Below are 27982 nucleotides of genomic sequence, written 5' to 3' on the forward strand. Positions count from 1 at the left end.
TTTCTGAAGTAATATTAATGAACAGTAATATTAATGAGCTTTTTTCTGAAGGACTTAAATGCGTATCTGAGTGGTTTTAATGTAACAAATTTTCCTTAGACTTTGATAAATCAAAATACATTCTGTTTCAGCCTATATCTAAATAACGTTTATTTACCAACAACCATGCCAAAAGTTTTTATTGATGCGTTTGAAATAAAAAAGGAGACTTTTACTATTTTTCCTGGCATCTTGGTGTTTATTCTCATATTGGCATCTTGGTGTTTACTCTCATATTGATTACATCTACACTAAAGTCTCTAAAAATATAGGAGCCCAATATAAGTCATGAAATTATTTGAACAAAACCATTTTAATCCCACTCTATTACTCATTTATACATAGTTATATTAACTATGCAAATATTGCATCGGGAAGCACAAGCAAAAGTAAGTTGCGTACTTTATTATCGTTAGAAGCAAGTTATACGCTTAGTTTATTTTGAAAATCGACGTACACATTCAAAGTTTTTATTTAAAAATGTTAAAGTACTTTATATTTATGAAGTGAATGTATATAAAATATAATGCTTCATTTTTCGATGTAAAATCAATCCGTCATTACACATTTTTAAAGATTTTATTGCCTTATAAACAAAAAGTTAGTAAACACTACGATGATAACTTACTCACTTAACCCTTATATTGAACGAAGTTCCATCAGAGATTTCAGCAAATTTTATGTAAAAAGATAATTTTTGAAGCCCAACTGTTTCATATTTTTGTAAATCTTCATTTGAAACTCATTTGCTTCATCACTTTAAAAGTTATTTTCTATAAAAATTTTTATGAATAAGTATAAAGTGTTATACATTTTTGAAGGCATCATGTTATGGAGATTTTAGAACAAATTCATATTTTTAAATATATGGTTTTGTTTACTAATAATTACTTAAACTACAAAATGAGCTAGAAAATAAAAAATCTTGAAGTTTACCAATATTTTTAGTAGTCACCCACGCTTCCCCACGCTTTATTTTTATAATTGATTTGTAGCTTAAATGTCTATAAAATTGGTTTATTAAAAATCAGGTGAGGGTACGTGCGGTTTCCAAAATTATAAAAAAAAAAAGTGTTAAAAGCCAGAAAACAGAATACTGCTTTTTATCGTGGTTTCAGACTATATCTGTTTATAACAATAGTTTTGCGTAAGTTACTTTGTCAATTCTTTATTGAGAATTAATTTTGATGGACATCATTCTATTATTGGTATTATTATTGGTTGTTGTAGATGAAATTAAAATCTAAATATACTCTTTACGGCCATCTATATTTAACAAATGTTGTAATGGAATACTAGTGAAACATGAACTTTTTTTAACAATGATAGATGGAAAAGTGGCTCAGGTTTTAACGGATACACCTTCTGCGTCGATTTGACTAAAGTGTCTGCTTGGCTCGAAAAAAAAAGACTTTGGTAATAGGGTTAACCATCAATAAACCGAAACAACTAAGTGGTTATACCAATGATGGTAATACTGCTAGTAAGTTTTTTTACAATGCACGCTGCTCTTCTGAAATCACTGGAGTAAATAAAAATTTGATTAAGCAACTTTACATAATTCTACAAGCTCTCTCCTTAGGTGTCATGATAAATGCTGAAAGTTTTGGTACATATGCTACAGAAACTGCCCACATTTATGCGAGTAATTATACATTGAACTATATGCCATCTTCAATACACAAAATTTGACTTCACGGAGAAAATATTATAAAACATTTTACAGTACTGCCTATTGGTCAACTTTCAGAAGATGCACAAAAAAAAAGGAAAATGTTTTTTAAAAAGTTCAAAAAGTACGTGTTTGTTTTTAGTCAAGAGTTTAGCCAAAAGCTCGTATAAATGTTATATATATATATATATATATATATATATATATATATATATATATATATATATATATATATATATATATATATATATATTTTTTAATATGATTATATATATATATATTTTTACATATATATATATTTTAATATGATTACATATATATATATAATTACATACAATACATATTTTAAATACATATTTTAATATGATTACATATATATATATAATTACATATATAGATTACATATATATATATATTTTAATATGATTTTAATATATATATATATATATATATATATATATATATATATATTTTTTAATATGAATACATTTTCCAATTAAATAAGCATTTTATGTATTTTTTGCTGTTTCGAATACTTTCAAAGTTTTTTTATATAATTAAAAAGAACATGTTTATTTAAAAATATAATAAAAAATGAAAATTTTAATTTTTTTGATTTTTATTTACAAATTCTATATTCAAATTTTTTTTATAAAATATATTTCTTCAGAAGTGTCACATACCACTTTACATATATGCAAAATTTCAACACTTAATCTTTAGTAACAAAAAAGTTATTGATTTTTGATCCAAAACAGACCTTTATTTTTCACTGTGCGCCAAGGGGAGGGGCCAGGGCCCCTCACTTTTTTACTAGAGGTTTTTTTTTATTATTTTAGAGAAAATTGTGAACACAGAGGACTTTTTTTAGAAATAGACGATTGTGCTCTCCACTTCGAAACCTGTGTCGTTGACCATGAATATTTTTAAATACTTTTAAAAATAAGAAATATTTATGAACACGCTCTTTTGGTTTTGTATTATGTCATTTTTAACTTGTTTATATTTATTAATTGCTTAAGTTATATTTTATTAAAACGTTTCATAGTTCTGGCAACAAGATCATTAGATCTTCTATCAGATACCAAATTTTGATTTAAATTAGTTTATATAACGATATATAATGTTAATAAAATCATTGATCCTTTTTACCCTTTCCTGACGAGTGACCCGTATGGCGGTTCATAAAATTTGTTTCTAAATGACGAGTGACCCGCATAGCGGTTCATAAATAATTTTATATATTTAAAAAGATCTACAGCAAGTGGGGAATTGAAATGTGAATAATTTATTAAGCTAATGCTTCAAACCGTTTGTTAATTGCATTTATAGATCCTCAAAAATCAATATTAAAAAGTTACTTAAAATAGATAAAATTTTACTGATATTAATAAGATCTTTGATATTTTTTTCAATAAAAGTGGTGGAGATTTTTTTTATTTTATCACCACTATATATGCTTCATTTATTTAATATCCAAAACGATATGTTTATTTATTTCTTATATATCTGTTATAGGTTACATAAAGAAACTATATATTTTTGTTAATTTCAACATGATTTATTTTGATCACGTTACTAAGATAATAAAAAAACTTTTAAAATTTGTTCATATTCTAAAAGCCAATGCTTTAACAAAAAAAAAAACAAAGTCTTCTTTGTAAAATTTTAAATATTGGTTTTAATTTATACTCTTTTAATAGGTCGTGATCGTAAGTTCGTTATTTTACGCGCAGTCATCTAGCTGTTTTTAACTCAGTTGCGAAAGGGTTTAGATTTTCATTTGCGGACGCGAAAGACGCGTTGGAATCGGATGCTAAACAGTTGAAAAAAAGTGTTTATTAAGAGCTAAGCCAGAAATAAAAATATTCTCTATTTTTTAACAGTTTTTAAATTAGTTATTATTATGGCTTCAATATTTGGAAATTTTGTAAGACAAATAAAAACAAAAGATTTTTGGTGGAATTACATTTGCAGGTAATTTACTTCAACTCTTTTTTAAGTCGTTTTTAATATCAAATCTAAACTTATTTAAATAATAAATTTTAAAGGTTAATTGATAATATCATTATTTTAAATGATAAATGAATTTCATTCACATGAAAAAAGTTTTAAAACTTATTAAATTTATTTTATTAAAATTGAACTAAACATATAAATCAAATTTTATTTAAAATTAGTTATTTTTTTTTTAGTTGTCATTTCTTTAAAATATTTTGGAATAATATTTTTGTATAAACTTTGACAACTTTCTATTTTTTAGCACGGTAAGTCAAGAATTTTGGATGCAGGTTATGATTTTGTTTGATTTTCTATGATATATCTGTTACTTTATTATTTTGCTTTCGTTTTTATTATAAATAATTTTGTATTGGTTAAGTTTTTGTTAACATGCAACATATGAGCCACCTTGATAAGGTTGCTTAAAAGTTAACAGATATCGTCAGTATTTTATTTGATGAATGTTTCTAACTCAGTGGTAACAATAAGGTTTTGCAATATTATAAAATAAACTTACCCATACATGAAATCGACGCTACTGCAGTTTCTCCCCCCCCCCCCTTTTTTTTTATTGTTGATTATAATAAATAATTTTATGCTGATTAAGATTCATATAAAAGCATAGGTCTGAAAATCAACAGAAAGTGCTTTAAATTCATGTTGAAGTTTAAAAAATTACACTAAAAAAGCTATTATTCGCCATTTTCAGAAATGTTTTACATCAAATTTTACATTTAGAAATCAATTGTTTAGAAAATCTTTATTTTATTTATGCGACCTGGTTTATATTGTCATCAAAATTAAATTTTATTTAAATTAAATGTTTTTATATATATATATATATATATATATATATATATATATATATATACTTTTAATTAATTTTTCAAAAGTTAATTTAAAATATTGCTTTTTAGATGTACATAAATTGACTGACAAATAAGGATTAGCACAAATAAATGTACATCCATCAACTGACAAATAGGGATTGACACGACTAAATGCATATACATTGACTGAAAAATAAGGATTGGCATGACTAAATGTACATGATTTGAGACAGGGTTAGGGTTAGGGCCAGAAATCAATCAGAGAATGATGAGCTATGCATTTTTAAACAGCTTTAATTATCGATGGAAACCAGGCTTTTTTAAAGTAATCTTTGAAAAAAAATTTAATTATAACCAAGTAGGACAAAAATGGCCACCATTAGTGTTTTTTAGTGTAATTTTTTAAACTTTAACATTAAGTTAGAGCACTTTCTGTTGATTTTCAGACCATTGTTTTAGACAATTCTTAATCAGCGTAAAATTCTTAATCATAATCAACAATAAAAAGGGGGGGGGGGTGGAAACTGCAGTAGCACCCATGAAATCAACTTTAATGTTTAATAATATTCAGAGCAGGGCTATAGCAAAGTATTTTTATAAAAACTTTTCTTCTCAAAATGCCATAAAATGGTTAAAGCTATAAGATAACACTTTTTTATATTGGAAATGTTCAAAACTTGAAATATTACCATAAACTTTGTATAAAAAAAAGAATTTTTGATTACTATTATACTTTAAAAGTTTCAATTTCTTTGCTTTTATAGTTTTATGATAAAATTAGGGCAATACTGAAAAAATAATTTTTTCAAAATATTCAAAAAAGTTGTCAAATATTTTTCCTAATTTATTTATTTATTACTCTATTATTAAAAGAATGGAGTAATTAATTTATTTCTAAAAAATTAATAAAATGAATTCTCCATCTTCAAAATTAAATTTTTTTTTAATTTCTCTAACATTTTGTTATTAAATATTTTGTAACAAAGGATTTAACATTTTCTTTTCCTTTTTAAAACTTCATGCATCTTAATTTAGTGATATGTGTCTATTTTATACAAGCCAGAATTACATTATTAAAATTAATAATTAAAATAATAATAATTAAAGCTGCACCATCTAAAGCTTCTTTGCAGATAAATGCATTCTTACGTCATAAAAAAATTATTTTTATTTAGTTTTTGGCATCCATTTTGAAATTCCATAAATATAACAAAGCTTATATACTATTTTTGAGGGAAAAATTTAGGACTTTTAGGTTAGAAAAACAATCACTTTTTGAACCTAGAAGTCGTCATGGCAAATGCTCCAGTACTCCAGGACTCCAAGCTTAAAAACAATAAGTTCCAAAACAAGAATCAATATTACCACTCCAATTCAACTCCTAAAGATATCCATTATAATGCTAAACAATCTTGTTCAAAACAAAGCGTCAAAAAGTTAAATCTATTTATTTTAAAAAACTGTGATACTGCTTTTGCTCCTCTCATACTCATTTTTATGGTGTCAACTAAAAAAAAAGTACGGAATCAATTAAGTTCAGCAAATATAATGCACTATATGAAAAAGGTGACAAGACTGATTCTGGAAACTATAGACCTATATCACTTCTTTGTAATACTTTTTATATACTTCAAGGCATAACAAAAAATAAGTTCTAAAAATAATGCCATAGCTAATCAACAGCATGAGTTTTTTTGAAAACAGGTTTTGTACAACAAATTACTTGTACTTAAAACTCAGGATTATATTATTAAAAATTTGATACCGTTTCGCATCAAAGGCTTATCTGAAGATTTAAAGCATATGGTGTTAGTGATTTGACAGTTTATCGGTTTCAAGCTTTCCTATATAATAGAAGGCAGAGAGTCGTTATAAAAGATTGCCTTTCAACTTGACCCGAGGTGTACAATTGAGTTCTTTAAGGCTTTCTAATAGGTCCGCTACTTTTTATACTTTATTTAAATGATCTTCCTCTAATGAGTCTTAAAAAAGCATTGTAAAGTTGTATGCTGTTGGCACAAAAATCGTGTCAGTTAGTTCTTCTGATAAGTTATGTAACAATCTACAATGCGATTTAAACTTTTTATATGCATGGACACAAGATCGGTTGTTTAGTTTTAATATTGACAAATGTTTAATTATGCACTAAAGCTATAAAAAAATAAAGATTCAATTTATATAAATGGTTGTAAACTCAATACATCTGTTTCAGAAAGGGAATTAAGAGTGATTTTTCAGATAAGAAAATGTTGTTGAAGCTATTTAAATAAATTCATATAAAACAAGACATGATCGATGGTAGTCAAACCGTCAGGAGAATCAGCTGTCATAGTGTGCTTAAAACCACACTATGACAATACCATTCACAGCATAAAATAATACTAATACTAATTAATAATTGCAAATATTTAAAGCAAACACATAAAAATATCATTAGTCATTAATTATATAATGAATAAAAGATTATATAATGACTAATGATGCAAAACACATAAAAATATCATTAGTATTATTATATAGATGTTGTTTGAAAACAAAATAGGATGTTGTTTTAATTTTTGAGGTGAATGTCACTCCTAATTATATATGACATCCTAATATATAACAATAATATTTTTTTCTTATAAAAAGTCTGAAAATCAAACTTCAAACAAAAGTCATAATACAAATTTAAAAATTAATAAAAATTTATTTGCAAGTTTAATTTAGTAATTTTATTTAGTATAGTTTACAATTATTGTTTTCTCAATTTATAAGTAAAAACCTCATTATGGAAACCTGTTCATATTAAAAATGTAAAATCTCTTTAAACACCAAAACATTTTTTGTAAAATGTGGTGGCCAAAAAAAAGTTGTGTGCTTTGATGTGGAATTATGATTTTGTGGTTGCTTAGTTGTTTACTGGTTTAGCGGATATTTAGTTCAGCTAAATGATGCTTGACAAATTTTTTTATACATGTCAAATTAGAGTTTGATTTTTTATTATTTAATGGTGATAAAAGTTATCTAGAATTATCTTATGTTATTTTATTATTATTGTTCTTTTTCTTTAATAAATAACTTATAGTTTTTTCTTTTTTTTTTTATGTTTATGGTAGCATTTTTGGGGACCAGGTAAGTTTATATTTATTTGCTTATTGTTGTATTAAAATATATGTACAAACATACAAAAGCTCTTATGATTAAAAGAACTTTCTAGTCAATATTATTGCAGTTTTTAAAAAATGATAAACTTAATGTATTTCTGCATTACTTTTTGTTTTAACTTTAGGATGGCATTAAATTGTTGCTTAATTGTTAATGTCGCGTAATTGCTGCTAAAAGGGACTTTTTTACCATAAATATCTCTTTCGATTACAATTTAAGGATATATGAGTGTGTGTATAATTTTTTTCTGATAATTTTAAATGCACTCTACATAGTAGAGTGTACTCTACTATGTAGAGTTTAAAGCACTCTACATAGTAGAGTGCTTAAAAGTACAGAGGAATAATAAAGTAGTAGAAAATCAAATTTATTTGTCATCAAAATTATCTTTTTTATCTTATCAAATTAATCAAGCTTATCAAAATTATTTGTTTTACCAAGTGTTTTAACAATAAGGGCTCATCAAAAAAATCAGATTTCTGATGTGATTGGCAATTTTTATTAAATTACTTTTTACCAACTTTAACAAAAGGTTTTCTTTTTTTTTTACCAACTTTAACTTCTTTTCTTCTACAAAATTCAATCCCATTAAAAGTGTATCCTGCGCATAAGAAAGAGACTATTTTGATAAACTCTGGATTGTCAACCATTCTGAATAGTAAGTTAGTACCATAAATCATTCTAGGTATCTGCTTATTAGTTGCTTCTTTTTCAAATTTGGTAATACTCTACAGTATTACATTTGGCACAAAGACGTTATTATAAAACATAGAAACGAGGTCTGAGAGTTTTTTTGCCGACCTCAAACGCATTTAGGTCATCAGTTAGGTTTGCATTGCCAAATGCGGACTCTAATACCGAAGGGCTGTATACTTAACCTAAAAAATGAATTAATAATAATTAAAAGTTAATAGTTTTAAATGATAGTATTTAGTTTTTTATATATGTTATATATATTTTTTTTTAATTTCTTGAAAAAAAATTAAATATTGAGCTCTTATATGAAAGGAATATATTAATATTTATTATGTAATTTGTAATAAACATAAATTTAATGAAATTGATATATTTTTTTAATTGCCTAAAATATAAAATAAAAAAAAGTTACTTAGTTAAATAAAATCCTACAATCAATATAAAAGTTGGGCATTATGCACAATATATATTATACAATTAAACAGCTAGTATATTCATACTAATTTAAATATAAACATTTTTTCTTACAAAATCATGTATGTAAAATCTATTGAATCATGATTTTTATCTGTCTGATTTGAATCAGAAATAAAAAAAAAAATTAAAATTTTTTTCAAACTATCTTGCAGACATTTTATTTTGCATAAAACTTATAGGTAGGGCTTTGTTCTAGAAGTAACTCTCATATAAATGTGGAATATCTGTTATAAACGTAACAATCAAGTTTTATAACGATCAGCTATTAGCACAGTTTAAATGTAGAATAGCTGATATTCTATCTACAAATTACATTTCAGTTTTATTAATATGTTAATTAGTTGTATATTAATAAAATATAAATACTTATAAAGCTGTAATATATTTTAGTTGTAAACTGGGGTATTCCTCTTGCAGCCATTGCAGATATGAAAAAAGATCCTGATATGATTAGCCCTAGAATGACATCTGGTATGTAGTTTTATGTTATTAACATTTTAATCATTCTAAAGACATAATTTTGAAAAATTTTAATTTAATGTCATTATCTCTTATTTCTTATTTTATTTATATTTATATCAAATATATTAAAATTATATTTGCTATTATATTTTATTGTTGCTTTTTTTCTTTTTATGATTTTTTTTCATAATTTTTTGTTTTAAATGATTTAGTTATTGCTCTACTATATGTTATATTTATTAGGCTGGGTTAATAAAAAAAAGCAATTGCTTTTACTCAACTTTTTTGGAGTAATTGCTCAGCTTTAAAAGAATAAAAATTTGAGGAATTTTGTTCAAATTTTTATTCACTTAAAGCTAAGCAATGACTCCAAAAGCGTTGAGTAAAAGAAATTGCTTTGTTTTATTCACCCAGCCTAATGATTATTCATTTTATTGATACAAATAAAAAAATTTTCAAGCTATACTTGTGATTTATTAGACCATAAAAACCAATGTTAGATCTTGTGATCTGATGTCGGTTTTTAATTTTGTGTTTTTTAAGTAATATGGCTGAATAAAATAAAGCCTTTAGTTCCTAATTTCTTCTAAAAGTTGATTTTCTAAAAAAAAAAAACTGTTTTCAAGTAATGTTTTAGTTAAAGTTTTTGGAGTAGGGAATCAGATATTGGTTTTAATAATTATTCATTTAAGTAGTTATTTTTATAAATTTTAGCATTATGCATTTATTCTGCGTTATTTATGAGATTTGCATGGAAAGTGCAACCACGTAACTTGTTATTATTTGCTTGTCATGCAACAAATGAAGGTGCTCAGCTTATCCAACTAGGAAGATGTGTGAATCACTCGTGAGTTTTATATAATATTTTCTTTACATTCAAATATTTTAACATGTTGCGTACAGAAGACGAGTATACTCGTCGAACGAACTCTTCTTGCGTACGGACGACAAGTATACTCACTTGAGTTTAAATGCTAATAATTTCTTATTCTGAAGGTTTTATTTTCTAAAATTGCTTTTAAAACTAGAATTAAACATCCATCAGTTAAGTTTTTACATGAGAACATATATTTGTCAATATTTTACTTTATCTTTGATTTTATGTAAAAAGAGAACTTTTTACAGTTTTAATGAGTAAGATATCATATCTTCATTCTGGAGGGTTTTTTTTTAACTATTTCCTTATTGAAAAAATCACTGATTTAAAGGTAGCATTTACATATAAGTATTATATATCATCTGCGATGCAGATAATGTATAGTACTTATACGTCAACCATCCAAGTAATTGAGAATCAAGTTGTATCATTTCTAAAATCATCATTTTAGAAAGATTCACATGATTCCACCTCTTCTAATTCATTATCCATTACCAGTCCAAAGGCATATTCTGCGATATATCTAGAAGCCATTATATCTATATAACAAAACAGTGGTTATAAAATTACTAAATCAAACAATTAAAGTTATATTTGAAACAATTAAATATATAATTATATATTTAACAATAAACAAAAAAATAACAATTAAAATAAGTAATAAAATAATAAAATAAACAAAACAGTTAAAATAAATCTAAAAAAAAACTTTACCTCATGCAAACTTGAAAGAAAGAAAAAACTTTTTTTTGGAAGAAGTTCATAATTTACACTGCAATAACATACTATTATTGAATTTTAACAGTAATAAAGCAACTCAATTGGCTTTTTTTGTTGACGAGTAAATTTTTTTCATATTCTGTATAAAAAATTCATACGCACTACGGAAAACGAATATACTCATCATCAATAGTCAATAAAAATAATATTAAAAATATTTTACTTAAATTAAATAAAAAATTATTTGGTTTGTGAGTTCGAAGTGCCAATTATCCAATTATCCACCATATTTTAGCAACAACTACTGAATATCGCTCTGTATGCAACATTTTAAATAAATCTTTATTTATATCATTAATTAATATAATTATTATATTTGTTTGGAATCTTGATTTTTTTTTTTTATTATTATTATTTTTTTTTTTTTTTTTTTTTTACTCAAACTTAGTTTTTTTTTTCGAATTATTATATTAAAAAAAAAAACACGCTAGAACTAAACCATGTTATGCTAGACATATGTTAGACACGTAAGTAGACATGTTAGACACGTAATAATACATATGTTAGACACGTAAATAGGTATGTTAGACACATAAATAGACATATGTTAGACATGTACCAATAAACATATTAGATGTGCCAATAGCTAAATTTTAGATTTTAAAAAGACATAATTTAATTTTGATTTAAAAATATATTTAACTTAATTAAAGTTAAAGTTAATGCTTGGGTTTAACTTAACTGTCAAATTAATTTAAAAATATTACTAAATATTGCTCAATATTTAAATTTTATTTATTCTTAAAAAAAAAAACTAGGCCAGGTGAATAAAAAAGCAATTGCTTTTACTAAGTAATTGGTCAGCTTTACATTAATAAAAACTTCAACAATTTTGCTCAAACCTTTATTCACACAAAGCTGAATAATTACTTGTCGTTCTAAGAGTACATTACTTAGCTTTATGTAAACAAAAATTTAAGAGAGTTTGTCAAAATTTTTATTGACTTAAACCTGAACAATTACTCCAAAAATTGCTGAGTAAAAGCAATTGCCTTTTTTTATTCACCTAACCTATTAGGTCATTTTTATCACAATTGTTTTTTCAATTTTCCTTCCTTAACTTTTTTTTTACTCAAAATTAAATTATAAATAAACAGCTACATCAGAAATTTGCACAAAACATAAGTTAAATTTTTATTTTTTATAGCGCAAGTTAAATCGCAGTGATTATTTTTTAATAAATGAAAAATAAACTTTGTATTCACAACAATATCGTTAATAAAATAAAAAACTTTTAATAAATAAAGTAAATAAATTAACGTAATTTTTCATTTCTTACTCACTAATTTTTTTAAATAAAAAATCATTTGTAGTTGCAAAATCGCAATTAGGAGTTTAAGAAATAATCATTTAAAAATTCAAAAATATAACATATTTTTATTCATTTATGCAAATGTCATGAAAAGAACGAAATTTGTTAATAACAAACATTTTTAAAAATGTAATTTTATATTTAATTATTTAATATTAAAAAAAAATTAAAAGAAAATAAACATTCCCTTATAAAAGAAGTTAAATAATATTTAACTCACTTTGTGGCAATTAATATTATTGCAGTAATTTAAAAAAGTTAATGTCTTTTAAAAATACAATAATAAAAATAATTTTTTGATGTTAATTTCACATAATGCAAATTGAGTTAGGCAATAGAGATGGTGTCTCGATAAAAATTTAGTGATAGTGTCTCGATAAAAATACTCATCTTGGGCAGATGTTAAATGCACCCGGCTACTGTCTTGAAGAAGGCCTCCTAGGCAAAGACTTAAGGGGTAAACAGATTCTATCTGTCAGGGTTAGAGTTAGGGGTTAGCCTCACACCCCATCTTCATCTGTTAGGCTGGCGCAGATGTATTTTTAATACATTGTTTCCAGTTTAGGATGTTGAATGCTGGATCTTCTTGACTCAATGCATGGGTTTTGCTTGTGTCTCTGTTTTTATGACTAGGCAACTCATTTTATTATCTCCTAATGAGGGTACAGCTCTAAAACTCAGTTTTATGGTTCTGAGGCCGGCTGGTGGTCAGGTTTCCCGAACTCTGTGGTAGCTCTCAGAGAGGCTGATTCCATTAACAGCTGGAAAATATCAAAGTATTAACAGTGCCATGTTGCGCATGGATGGTGTCCCTATTTGTACTTTTGATGTGCATTGCGGAGGCCACATTTGGAGCCCTTTGTCACGGCTTAGGGTTTATTAGTAGTAATGAGGCAATTGCTTGGGCTATTAAATAGTGTTCTGAGTATTATCTATGCTTTAAGTCAAGTTCTTCAATCTAATTTAAAAATGAATAAAGTCACAAAAACTATAAAATACAAAAAACCATCATCATCACCAAGTTCTCTAAACCAATCATTCACTAATATTCGTGGTCTTCGAAGTAACTTTTCTTCTGTTAAGTCTTATCTCTTGCAAAGTTCGCCAGACCTACTTGCTCTTTGTGAGACTAATTTAGGTTCAGCTGTCTCATCTTGTGATCTTAGTGTTGATGGTTATCTTCCTTTAATTCGTAAAGACTCCAATAGTCACATGCTTGGCCCGGGCATTTACATTCGTAAAAATTCACCCATTTGTTGTTAAACTAGATTTGAATCCACAGACTATTCTTTCATGTGCTTTCGTTTAGCACCACTTCACTCTATTGCCTTTCTCTTTGCTCTATATCGCTCTCCTTCATCTCAAGATTGCACTCTTTTTGATGTTATTTCTGATCATATTGACCAAGCCCTCTCTCTTTATCCATCAGCTAATATAGTTGTTGTCGGTGACTTTAATGCTCACCACTCTGAATGGCTTGGCTCTAGTGTCACTGATTCGGCAGGCATTAAAGCCCACAACTTTTGCTTTTCTCAATCCCTAACTCAAATAGTCAACTTTCCAACTCGCTTTCCTGACAACCCTAATCATTTATATTCTCTACTCGACTTATGTCTTGTTTCTGATCCTAGTCAGTGCTTAGTTTCTCCACATTCCCCCTTAGGTGCTTCTGATCACAGTTTGATCTCTTTAAAACTAATATCTCATTCTTCTTCATCACCTGAATCCCTCTATTATCGAACCTCTTACAACTACAGTAAAGCTGACTGGGATTCTTTCCGTGATTTTCTTCGTGATGGCCCTTGGGTAGAAATCTTTTGTCTTCCTGTCGATAAATGTGCTTCTTACATAACTTCGTGGATTCAGGCTGGCATAGAATCTTTTATTCCCTCTCAACGATTCCATGTCAAGCCTTACTCTCCTCCATGGTTTTCTTCACACTGTGCTGCGATTGCCAATCGAAACCGTTACTTCCATATTTGTCAACAAAACAATTCTCAGGTCATGAAATCTCGTATATCATCTCAAAAATTAGGCTCTCGTGACTTCTGGAGAATCTTTAATAATATCAATAATAAGGGCAAATCTTTAATTCCACCTTTCTTGTATGGTTCAGACTTGTCACCTTACCTAAAGACAAAGCTGAATTGTTTGCTAAAAACTTTTCAACAATATCATCTCTTGATTCCACTAGTTGCGTTCTACCTGATATTGCCAACAAACATTGATCCATTGCTTGACATTCGTATCACTCCAGCTTCTGTATCTAAAGTGATTTTCTGCCTTAACTCTTCTACAGCTTGTGGCCCGGACAACATATCTGTTATTGTCTTGCAGAAGTGTTTTCCGCAGCTGTTGTCTATACTCTCAAAACTATTCAACAAGTGTTTATCAGAGTCTTTTTTTCCAGCCTGGTGGAAAGCGGCATCTGTTATCCCTATCTTCAAAAATTCTGGAGAGCGATCTGATTCGTCTAACTACCGTCTCATTAGTTTTCTTCCTATCATAAGCAAGGTTTTTGAGTCTTTAATTAACAAACACTTAATTTCTCATCTTGAATCTAATAACTAAGTCCATCGCTCTTGACATTTCAAAAGCTTTTGATAAAGTTTGGCATGCTGGTCTTCTCCATAAGCTTTCTTCTTATGGTGTATCCGGCAACATCTTAAAGATTATTGAATCCTTCCTTTCCAATTGTAGCATAAGAGTTGTCCTCGATGGACAGCACTATTCTTCTTATTCTGTAACTTCAGGGGCTCCTCAAGGTATCTATCCTTGGCCCTATACTCTTTTTAATTTACATTAACGATCTTCCAGATATTCTCACATCTAAGGTGGCATTGTTTGCTGATGATACTACCATTTATTCTTGTCATGATAAGAAGCCAACACCCTCTGATTGCTTGGAGGGGGCATTTGAGCTTGAAAAAGATCTCACTTATGCTACAGCATGGGGCTCACAGCGGCTGGTGAACTTCAATACAGATAAAACTCAATTTTTTTCAGCCAATCCTTATCGCAATAATTTAGATCTTCCTATATTTATGAACAGTGATGTACTTGATGAGTCGCCTACTTTTCATCTTCTAGGATTAACTCTTACTTCCAATCTTTCATGGAAACCATATATCAAATCAGTTGCAAAATTAGCATCTGCTAAGGTTGCATCTCTTTATCGAGCTCGTCACTTTCTTACTTCGGATTCTATTCTCTATCTCTATAAATCTCAAATCCGGCCTTGTATGGAATAATGTTGCCATATCTGGGGCGGTTCTTCTAATGATGCCCTTTCTCTTTCAATCAACTATTGTCACATCATCGTAATGTTGCTTCTCTTTCTTTTTTCTACAAATACTATAATTGGCACTGCTCTTAAGAGCTAGTGTCTCTTGTGTCATCTACTAAAATTCATTCTTGTGTTACTCGTCATTCAATCAAGTGTCATCCTTTTTCTATGACTGTTCCTAAGTGCTCCAAAAACGCTTATTTGTCTAGTTTTTTTCCTCGAACATCAGCTCTTTGGAATTCGCTTCCTACATCTTGCTTTCCTGATTCATATAATTTGCAATCCTTTAAGTTGTCTGTCAATTGGTATCTTGCTTTACAATCTTCATCTTGTTTCTTTCAGTAACTTCCAACTTTAATTAGTGGCTGCCTGCAGCCTTGTTGGAAGCGAAGATGTTTAAAAAAAAAAAGGCCTGAATTATTATATTTTAATTAGTAAATTATTCTAATTTAAAATATAATAGTTTAAAACAGGGGTGAATCAGATCTGATGATTCTGAGTGCAGAAAATAACAATTCTACAGAGACTTGCGTCGACGGCAATCTATGAATTGCATCATTTACTGCTAAATTTAAAGAATTATCAAATTTCTTTACTTCTTTTAAAGCTTGGTAAAAGTCTATTTAAATTTACCTTAGACTGTTGTAGTTTCTCCACTACTACCTAACCCTAAGCAACAATGCTTGGACTGCTATTGCGTGTCCAAATATTTTTCAAAATCATCTTTTACAATGGATTCTAGGAATTAGATTTGATGAAGATGAAGATATATCAATACGTTGTTCATCTGGAAAATTTATACTTTTGATTCGAATGGCTAATTCATACAAAGCATCTTTAGCTTTAATTTGACATGCTCCGGTAAGTAACACTTGGACCGTAGGATCAACGCAAATACCCGCTAGTAAGATATCATTGTTTAAGAGGGTACTTTCTCTTGGTTTATTGAATTTTTATTTTCATCAGCTATTTTAGAATTAGATTTAGAAAAACAGCAACAGTTAAATTTGCTGTTTCTAGTTTTTTTGTGGTGATATAAGGTTCATGAAGAAGACATTTAAGTTTTTTTACTTCTTCCCATTGCGTATCAATGTTACGACTGGGTTAGCCATGTCAGTAAGAAAAGGTTTTAATTTAATGATTTGCTCCATCATGAAATAAGTACTGCCCCAGCGTGTAGCTTGATCTAAAATGGCCCTTTTTCCAGCATTTTGCTTCAATATTGCATCAAGTTTTGGTGCTCTGCAAGAAACTACAACACTTGGTATTTTTACAATATATCTACTAGCGTGATTTTCTCCTAAGCCATCACGAATTGATCTCTGTGCAATGTATGCGCAGAGCATACATTGCAACTCGTAAATAAAGCATAAATCACAAATCCATCTAAATTAAAATTATCATTAATTTCTTCTTCTGAATCTTCATTTTCACCCAAATTAAATGCTGCTACATCTTCATTAAGTTTCTTTACAGTGCTGAGCATATTGGTGGTATTATCGGTCACAATGCATAATATTTGTTCCTTATTAATACAAAATTCTTTAAGAACATTCTTAGCTAGTTCTTGCAAATAGTTGCTTGTATGATGCGCTTCAGTATCCCGCCAAAGTTCGTGTAACAACTTTTTTTATCATCAAGGAACTGGATGTTAATTGCAAAATAATTAACTATGTCATGGATTTTTTAGGTGGTTTTTCTTTGATGATGTCTGTCCATCTTCAAAGAAAAACCACCTAAAAAATCCATGAGCATATCTTTCTGCTGTTTTGTCTCTTGTAGTACCAAATTACTAATATTACTTCTTTCTATACAAATACCAAATTTGCAAGCCATTTTGCCATTTAAAGAGACAAAACCAGGATAAAATGAAAATGCTACCAGTAAAGAATTTGAAACCACCATTTCGATTATGCAGCTCTTGAATTTTTCTGCAGTCATAGCCACACAGTAATATATTCAGACTTTTTTTCAAAAATTTGGTTACATGTGCTTGATATGATGATTGGTGTAAGTTAGCTTCACATTCAGACGTCTGCTTGTCCTTTTCATTAACAGTTTTGAAAACATTTGGAAGATAACGTTGTAGATGTTGCTTTAAATCCTATACTCGGGTCAGGGCACTAGTACCTTCTCCAGAATATGCATTGATATTGATACCACATATTTCTTCCTTGCCATTTTTGGTCACTTGACATGTAAAACTTATCATCAACAGTGACTGAGAAATATTCAAAAACTGACGATATCTGCTTTTGCCACCTATTCTTATTCATGGTCAAGTTGTTAATCGTTATTTAAAATAAATAAATTTATTAGTTGATGAAAAAGTGTATATTGGGAAGTAAATTTGAAAAATAATTAAAATTAGTTATATGTATGAAAATAGATACTCACATGAAACTGAAAGTCCACTATAACTTAAATGTATTTGTTTTTAAATACGAAATCAACTGAAACACCAGACCTATAATATAATTTTTTATAACAACTATTTTAAATTTTATCCTGAATATTGTTCAAATTTAAGTTAACCACAAACCTTTTTTGTTAACTGTATCAATAACCACTATTGACGCACTTAGTAATTTTAATTATGGCACATTTTTATTATTTAGTTTGTTTACACTTGTCTTGTACAAACAACTTAGGCTCATCAAATAAATTGAAATCAATTTATTGATCTAGTAATTTATAAAATACTGCATCATTTATAAAATACTGCATCATTTTGAAGAATTTTTTATATAAGTTTTTGAAAAGTTCTTTGAATTTTTTTTTTTTTTTAATTTTACGCGTTAATTTAAAAAAATTTTTATTTTTGCCAAATATATGAAAAATTCTTAATAAGGTTATAAGGTTAAATATTCTGTACATGCACGCACAATACCGAGAAGTTTTACTATTGTAGTCAGAGTCACAATTTTGTTTAGCGACTCCAACTCCGCTACAAATGTCGTAACTTTTACTTCACGACTCCGACTCCACAGCCCTGGTTTAAAATGAGTTTTGGTAATACGAAATTAGAGAAAATTTTAATAATTAGAGTTGAAAAAAATTTTAATTATTATTGTGATTTATTTACATTTAAAGAAAAATAAAAAAGAGTGATACAGGTAATATCAAAATTATTTTAACGTAACACTGAGAGAAAAAAAATGCATTGGTAATGAATATTGTACTTTTTTCAATTTTATTTGAATAAAGATGTGGATATGAACTTGAATAAAGACATGAAATAAGTGGATGAATAAAAAATATAATGAGGATACGAATTCCTTATCTTATTAATTTTTCTTTTATCAAAAGTTGGGAATTGTTATTGATAAAAGATTTTAATGTTAAGTAAAAAAATATGCCTTGCCTGCAATAAAAGAACAGAGATTGAAAAACTTCATATCTGAAGACGCAATTACACCAATATCTTGAGTAAATTTAATAGACTTAATAGATGTACCAATGTTTATTAAGTATGAATGTAATGGTAAAGAACTGTTTCCATAGTGTAGATGAAAACATGTTTTAGTTGCTATATCAAGTTGCCAAATATTTAATCATTCACAAAATAGTTTTATGGTATTGACGAGGTGTGTATTGTTTACATTGTCTTTTGCTTAATACAACTTGCTTTCATCCGCAAACAGCTTGATGTCACAGTCATCATTGTTACATTGTTATAAGGTTACATTGTTTATAAAAACTAAAAATAAATTAGCACCTAAGACAGTCCCTTTAGTTATTCGGCTCAATACAAGAGTTTTACAAACAATACAGATCAAAGAAATAGGTTTATAGTTTGTGGTTAAAGATAAGTTTCTTTTCTTAAAGATTAAAGATATTATAGTGGTTTTCCAGATAGCAGAAATGGCATTTTTTAGCAATTCAAATAAAATGAAAAAAGAAATAGCTATTGCATTTGCAATAGGTTTTTAAAATATTGCCGGGTATCCATCAGGTCATTTGGAAGACATTGATGGAATTTTTTAGACAGTTGACACGACAGATTTTATTTTTATAATTCAAGTGAAATGTGAAAATTTTTATTGTTTTTTTTTTTGTACCTTTTAAGCTATCCAAAAGTTTAATAAAACTTTTGGATAGCTTCGCCATAAGTCTTACCTCTTGCAAAATTCTCTTGTGTTGAATCTTACCTCTTTGCCTCTTACCTCTTGCATTGAATCTTACCTCTTGCAAAAATCACCAGACTTGTTTGCTTCTTCAGACTAATTTAAAGTTGGTTGTTCCTTCTTCAGATCTCAGTGTTAATGGGTACTATTCTTTGATTAGCCAAGACTCCAATAGTCACATGCTTGGTTTGAGGGTATACTTGCACATCAGTTCACCTATTTGTTGAGAAATCCGGTTTGAATCCTTTGACCAATCTTTTTATGTGCATTTGCTCAGCACCTCTTCACTTTATCATTTTTCTCTTTGTTCTTTATCGTTCTCCTTCTTTTTAAGACTGCACTCTTTTACATTTAATTTATGATCAAACTGACCATGTTCTTTTTCTCTACCACTCTGTCAACATTGTTGTTATTGGAAACTTTAATACTCATCACACTGCATGGCTTGGCTCTAACACCACTGACCCTGCAAGCACTAAAGTCCATAACTTTTTATACTTTTTAGCATTTCTCAAAATTTAGCTCAGATAGTTATTTTAGTCACTTGTTTTTCAGACAGATCAATTACCTTCACTTCTTGATTTGTGTCTTGTCACTAACCCTAGCTAAAAATCAGCTTCTTCTTTTTCTTCTTTTCGTGGTTCTGGCCATGCAATAATCTCTATAAGTCTTTTATCCCATACTTCTTCAGACTCGCCTTATCATCAAACTTTTTTTTTTTTTTTAATTCTGATTCGCTCCTAACAAGGCTGCAAGCAACCACCATTGAGTTGAAAGTTTCTAGAAAAAAGAATAAAGTTATAGAGCAAGGAAACAGTTGACAGAAGACTTAAAAAGTTTAAGATTGTATGAGTCAGGAAAACATGAAGATGGGAGAGAGTTCCAAATAGTTGAAGTGCAGGGAAAAAAATTATACATATAAAAGTTTTTGGAGCATAGAAGGACAGATACATTAAAAGAACGAGACTTAAATGAATGGCAAGTGAAACTAGAATGAGTTTTAGGAACTAAGGTTGATGAAACTAGAGATGATAGCTCCTTTGAGCAGCAGCCATGGTAGTATTTGTAAAAAGAGAAAGAAATGCAACTTTATGACAATGGGAAAGAGGCTCAAGCTTGGCAGGCTCAAGAGGACTCAGTGAGAGGGTTGCTATTCAATAATATATGAATGTCGACAGTACTGCGATAGTTGTTTTAAGTAAATAACTGAATTTTGTTAGAGTTCATGTTTACAAACCACTGTGAGCCCCAATCTGTTACAGAAATGAGATCAGATTCGAGAATGTCTGCTTGTTCTAAGCGATCAAAAAGAGAAGACTTTTTGTCAAGGAGTATAAAGTTGAGTCATCAGCAAAAAGTGCTACTTTAGATGTAAGTTTGTCAGGAAGATTATTATTGTTTCAAGGATGACTGTAATAAAGTGGTTAGAAAAAAACAATTTGATAATCTCAAAAACTTTCCCAGATACACCATATGAAACAAGCTTATAGAGAAGATCAGCATGCCATACTTTGTCAAAAGCCGTTGATATTTTAAGAGCATTAGCCCTAGCCTCCCTGTCTTATGCACCATAAAATCTTTCAGTCACAGCAGTTATCAGGTTAGCTGTAACTGCTGTGACTGAAAGATGTCCGACAGCAAGTTATTTGACTCAAGATCGGATGTGAGAAATTTGATTCAATGATTCAATGATTCAAAGACCTTGCTAATAACAGAAAGAAGACTGATTAGACAATAATTGAAGGGTTTAGAATGCTCACCAGAGTTTTTAGAAATTTGAACAACAGATGCCATTTTCCAGCAGGCAGGAAAACAAGACTCAGTCAAGCACTTATTAAGTAGTTAAGAGAAAATTGAAGAGAGTTCTGAATAACATTTTTGTAAGACTGTGACAGGAATATTGTCTGGACCACAAGCTGTAGAAGAGTTTAATCGAGATATGACTTTAGCAACGGAAGTTGGAGCAATTTAAATGTCTAACAATAAGTTAACCTGTTTAATTGGAATGGAAGGAAGAGAATGGCCATACGAGTTAGAAGAAAAGTTCTTTGCAAATAGTTCTGCCTTATCCTTAGGATAGGTAAAAAGATCACTCCCATGAATGAGAGATGGAATGTTAGACCTGACCTGTTGAAGATATTCCAAAAGTCTCTAGAGCCTAACTTCTGAGATATGAAACGAGATTAAGTAAACTGAGAATAATGGAGCTTAGCATCTGACAGCTTTTTACATCAATTTTTTGCAATAATAAAATAAGAGTAGTAAACAGTGGAACTTAATAAACAGTGGTTTGTTCTCAAGAGAGTTAATTTTTTGAAAAAGATAAAAAAAATGATTACGATTAGATATAGCAGCTGCACAAGAGGATGTAAACCATGGAGTAGAATGAGGCTTGACTTGGAACTGATAAGAAAGAATGAAAGTTTTTATTCCTACCTGAATCCAGGAGGTTACATAGGAGAAGTATTTTTCAGCTGAGAGGGAAAAGACATCACCCCCATGAAGGAAATCACGAATAGAATCCCAATCAGCTTTAGGGTAGTAGTAAGTAGTGCGATGGTAGGGTGAGTCTGAACAGGAAGTACAAGATGAAAGATTTAAAGAGACCATTGCATGGTCAGAACCACCTAATAGAGAAATAAGAGAAACCAAACACAAGCTTGGATGAGAAACAAGACATAAATCAAGGAGTGAAGGTAAATGATTAGGGTTGTCAGGAAAAAGAGTCACGAAGTTAAATATTTAAGTAAGCGATTGAGAAATGCAAAAGTTATAGACTTTAGTGCCAGCAGGGTCAGTGGCATTAGAACCAAGCCATACAGTATGATGAGCAATAAAGTCATCAATAACAACAATATTGGCAGAGGGGTAAAGAGAAAGAGCATGGTCAATTTGATCAGAACTTAAATGTAAAAAAATGCAGTCTTAAGAAGTAAGAGAATGATAAAGAACAAAGAGAAAGGTGATAGAGTGAAGAGGTACTAAGCAAATGCACATAAAAGAATGGTCAAAGGATTTGAATCTAATTTCACAACAAAAAAGTGAATTAATGCGTGTGTATACCCCTAATTCAAGCATGTGGCTATTGGAACCTTTATGAATCAAAGGATATTACCCATCAACACCGAGATCTGACAAAGGAATAGCAGAATTGAAATTATTCTTACTAAGAGCAAGCAAGTCTGGTGATTTTTGCAGGAGGTAAGATTCAGCTGATGGAAGGTTGCTTTGCAGACCACAAATATTACTAAAAGATAAAAGAGTTAGGTGGTGGGGATGGTTTTTTATGTTTAATTTTTTGATTCACTTTTGGCAAAAAAAAAAACTTGATTCATTCATAAATAGAGTACAGCCTCTTAAGCAATGAGCTATGCAATTTTCTTTGTCTTGTTAATTAACTTTAACTTGTAACATAGGGCTCTTATGTGGCCTCGACAATGCACACAAAAGGCATTAACAGGGACACCATCCATGCACAACGTGGCACTGTTAATACTCTGATATTTTACAGCTGTTGATGGAATCAGCCTCTCTGAGAGCTACCACATAGTTCAGGAAACCTTACTACCAGCCGGCCTCAGAACCATCAAACTGAGTTTTAGAGCTTCATTAGGAGAGAAAAGGAAGAGTTGCATTGCCACTATCAAAGAGGCATCAGCAAAAACCTATAAGAAGAATCAAGAAAATCTAGCATTCATCATCCTAGGCAGGAAACAATGTAACACAGGTTTATATCTATGCCAGCCTAATAGATGAAGAAGGGCTTTGCAGCTGGTCAACAGAATTATTCTGCTTACTCCTAAAGTCTTTGCCTTGGAGGCCTCCTACAAGACAGTAGCTGAATGCAGTTAACATCTGCCCAAGATAAGTTTTTTTATCGAGACATCTCTAGTCTTTACTCAACCATGAGCCCCAAGGAATGGGGAATTTTAACTGGAAGCAGTTAAAATCTGCCTAAGATGAGTATTTTTAGCGAGACACCATCTCTAGCCTTTATTCAACCAAGAGCCCCAATCCAGCCCCAACGTATTTTTAAGTTGGAGTTTGTTTCTCCCAGCCATTGACTAAAAAAACACATTTTACAAGGCTGCAGGGCATGGGATGGGGCAATTAGTACTGTGTTGCATAATACCAGTAGTAGGGTGATCGTGGTTATCCTGAACCTGACCTGACCTGACTTGGAATAATTAAAAGGACCTACTTCCTGCAAACAGCACCTTAAAACATTGGACATAATATTTTGGAAATGCATTAGGAAAAATATTACACCCAACAAAATACTAGAGATAAGGGTTAGCATAGGTTAAATAGTTGGAGTTTCTAGTTAGTTAATGAGCTTACACTGCATCAAAACAAATTTAAACATTTAAACAGAACATTTAAAAAGAACACATATATACATAAAGTAACTTATGAGTGAGTAAACGCCGCGCCAGAGATTTTGACCGATTACAAACATACATATAAACATATACAGATAGTAACTTATGGGTGGGTTAACACCGTGCTAGAGGTTCAGACAAAACACAAACATATAGATACTTACTACTATCTAATACATACAGATACTACTACTCTGAAGCTGACTGGGATTTCTTCCGTGATTTTCTTTGTGACAATCCTTGTGTTGATGTCTTTTCTCTCACTGCTAATAAATGTGCCTCCTACATAAACTTCTAGATCCAGGCAGGAATGGAAGCTTTTATTTCTTCTCATCGGTTTCAAGTCAAGCCTCATTCTACTCTACTTAGATATGTCAAAAGCAATAGCTAAAACTATTGCCTTTGACTTATCTAAAGTTTTTGACAAAGTTTGGCATGCTGGTTTTCTCCATAAGCTTGCTTCTTTTAATCTATCTGGCAAGTATTTGAGAGTTAAATCAGAAAGATATGAGTTAAATCGTATCTTTCTGACCGATGATTTAAAGTCATCCTCTAAGGTCAACACTTGTTTATTTCCAGTAACTTCTGGGTTACATCAAAGTTCTATCGTTGGTCCTGTTTTGTTTTTTATCTACATTAATGACCTTCCTTACAATCTTAGATAAAGTGGCTCTTTTTGCTGACAACTTAACTCTACACTCCTGTCTTGACGAAATATCTTCTTTTTTTAATTGCATAGAACAGGCAGCTGATCTTGAATCTGATCTCACTTCTGAAACAATTTGGGGCTTGCAGTGGTTTGTGAATTTTAACTCCAACAAAACTCAGTTGTTTTCTGCAAACAACTATTGCAACACTGTCAATATTACTATATTAATGAATGGCAACCCTCTCAATTATGTTTCCTTGGATTATTGTGCTTGCCATTTTCTCACTCCTGATTCACTTCTCTACCTCTGCAAATCTCTTATTCACTCTTGTATGGAATACTGTTGTCCTATTTAGGCTGGTTCTTCTAATGATGCTCTTTCTTTTCTAGACAAACTCCAAAAATGCATTGTAAGTGTAGTTAAACCTGCTTTATCTCCCAGGTTGAGCCGCTCTCCCATCTTCATAAAACTGCTTTTTTTTCTTTTTTCTACTAATACTCATGGTTGCTGCTCAAAGGAGCTATCCTCTTTAGTTTCATCAACTAAAACTTATTCTCGTCTGACTGTTATTCAGCAAATTTTTTTCATTCTTTCGTAGTAATTTTAAGACATGGATTTTTTAGTGTTAAGATAACTTCAAATTTGTGTAGGCTTATACTGGTATTAAGTTTCAAAATACTAACCACAGTAGTATAAGGTAAGGAATAAAATATTAAAAAGCAATTTAACAGCCAAGCCCATGTTTAAGGTATAATGTTTTTAAAAATATTTAATTGGCACTATTAAAATTCATTTATGTAATTCAAACTTCATTGAAAAATGCCTAAATTTTGATGTGGTGTATAGGGTAACTTTTGAATTGGTGTGTGTGGTAACATTTGAGGTGGTGTGTGTGAAAAGAAAGTGTTATGTATTTGTAACGAGATATCAAGTGTTTAATGTTCTTTTTTAGATTAAAGGAAAAGAAGAGCTCTTAAACTATTTCAAGAGAAACCAATATCTACTGATGGTTTTAAAATTCATTTTTAAGTATTCCACGTGTTATATAAGCTATTATTAAATTTTTTTTTGTTTTTTCAAGTCTTAACGAAATTAAATACCACATAATAAGTTAAGTTGTTTAAATATTTTTTAAATATTTTTTAAGTAATTTTTGTTAATATGCTTTTTTAGTGCATTTTTAAAATTATTGTATTTTATGTTATGTAAAAAACTGAATTGACTTTTTCTTTGTTTTGAAGTTTACTGAAAAAATATATATTAATTTATTTTGAAGTTTTGTCTGCTGTACGATCTACTTGGCTTAATGCATGGATTATTATGGCCACTTAACCTTTGAGTTTGGGAGTGACACTTAACCTTTGAGTTTGGGAGTGACACTTAACTTTTGAGTTTGGGAAGCGCTTAACTAAGAGCTTTAGCACTGTGTATTTTGGCGCCAAAACCAAGTTTGCTTTAATGTCGGGTCGTCAGTTCTAATAAAAATTTATATTTTGTTAAATTACGTTTAAAAGGAATTCTCAGTAACTTATTGAATGTTTTTACATTATAATTAAAATATTAAATTTAGTTCATGTAATTCAATTCAAATTAATTAATATTTCTGTGTTATAATAAAACTACCAAAACTATAATTCAATTTACAACGATTTTATTACCTTGTTTTAAATGTCTGCTTCATGTCTACCTGCTTAACCTGTCTATCTTATCTGATTTAATAGAAACACTCTAAAAGTGATTTACATTTGTATGCCAGACATCAAGTTAATCGTTAACTCGTATAACCATTATGTAATGAAAAACAACAACCCAGATTCCAATAAAAATTGCATTTCATTCTTAAAAGAGTAATTTAAATCAACTATGCCTTGTAAATAACATCGTATACCAAGTCATTTTATAAACAGACGCTCCAGATAAGAATAAATATTGTATTTTAGATTAGTAAAACAGGATTTAAACTTGTATACGCTAATATAAAAAATCTTTTAATATCAAAAAATATATAAATATTATTAAGCTTTTTAAGGTGAAAAAAACTCAACGATTAAATAGAAGATTGTAAAACGTTTTAGGTCTTACAATCTCACAACCTAACGATGCAACCTATGTCTACGTGAAGGTGTCACTTAAATTATTATGAAAATATAGTCAATGGAGTGACATTAAAAAATATGTATTAAAAAACATAGAGAGAATTAAAAATAATGAAAGATGAAGAAAACTTACATAAAAGATTTTAAAAAAAAATCAATACACGAATAAAAAAAAACATAAAAATTTTAAAAAAATAGTAACTCCAATATAATAACTATAATAAAAATTACAACTAATGGTAAAAAATTATTATGATAGCATGTATAACAAAACAATTGCAAAAATAATTATAACCACGTACATTTTAAATAATATTAATAAGGCAACTAAAACAAAGGTTTATTAATAATAGTAATGAAATGAAATATATTAATTTCAAAATATTTTTTTCGGTCCAAACAGTATTCTTTACAGTGAGCAATTTTGGTTTAAAAAGAAGCATTCTACTGATCAGGCTATTGTTCATCTTGTTCATGAAATCTTTAAACCATTTAATAAAAATAAATATACATTAGGTGTATTTATTGATCTCCGAAAAGCTTTTGACACTGTCGAATATTACATTATTTTTACAAAATTAGAAGGTAAAACGACCGATGTGAACATAACATATGGGGTTCCTTAGGGATCTATATAATGATAACTCTTTTTTTTTGTTAAATATATAATTGATTTAAGAAAAGCTCGTATTGAACTCGATACAATGACACAAATCTATTTTTATTTTTTTTCCTTTTTGTTTGTTTATTTCGCCGTTTAATAACTTTTACAATTTAAAAGTTTACAAATAAAAAAAAACTGGCGGGGCAAGTAGAAGATATTATTTTGTCTTATCACCGAGCCCCAATCGTACGTATTTACAATAACCGTATTTATACTTTACAAATTATTTATTGAAAATTATAAATGTAAGAATAAATAACAGTTAGGTTAAGAAATTGTTGCATTCTTGTATTTGTTTATATATAAATATTAAAATCTGTGCGTTTTTCAACCTTCCTTTCTATTACATAAAATCGTATATAAATACAAAGTTATAATTCCCATGACAATTATAAAACTACAATAGTCATTAAAAATAATAACCATAAATGAATGCATCACGTTTATCTCTGTGACTTTTACCACGTATACGTAATAATTTTAA

General features: G+C 29.0%; 1 protein-coding gene across 1 annotated transcript; it reads left to right on the forward strand.

Moving 5' to 3' along the window:
* Positions 1–3491: 3491 nt before the first annotated feature.
* LOC136078381 (mitochondrial pyruvate carrier 1-like) lies at positions 3492–26006 on the forward strand. Its single transcript, XM_065794151.1, has 6 exons — positions 3492–3688; positions 3975–3978; positions 7641–7656; positions 9253–9333; positions 10039–10171; positions 25691–26006. Exons 1-6 carry the CDS (start codon positions 3618–3620, stop codon positions 25713–25715), a joined length of 330 nt encoding a protein of 109 aa, XP_065650223.1. The 5' UTR covers positions 3492–3617; the 3' UTR covers positions 25716–26006.
* Positions 26007–27982: the final 1976 nt, after the last annotated feature.

Source organism: Hydra vulgaris, chromosome 03 (genome assembly GCF_038396675.1).
Source record: "Hydra vulgaris chromosome 03, alternate assembly HydraT2T_AEP".
NCBI classification, from domain to species: Eukaryota; Metazoa; Cnidaria; class Hydrozoa; order Anthoathecata; family Hydridae; genus Hydra; species Hydra vulgaris.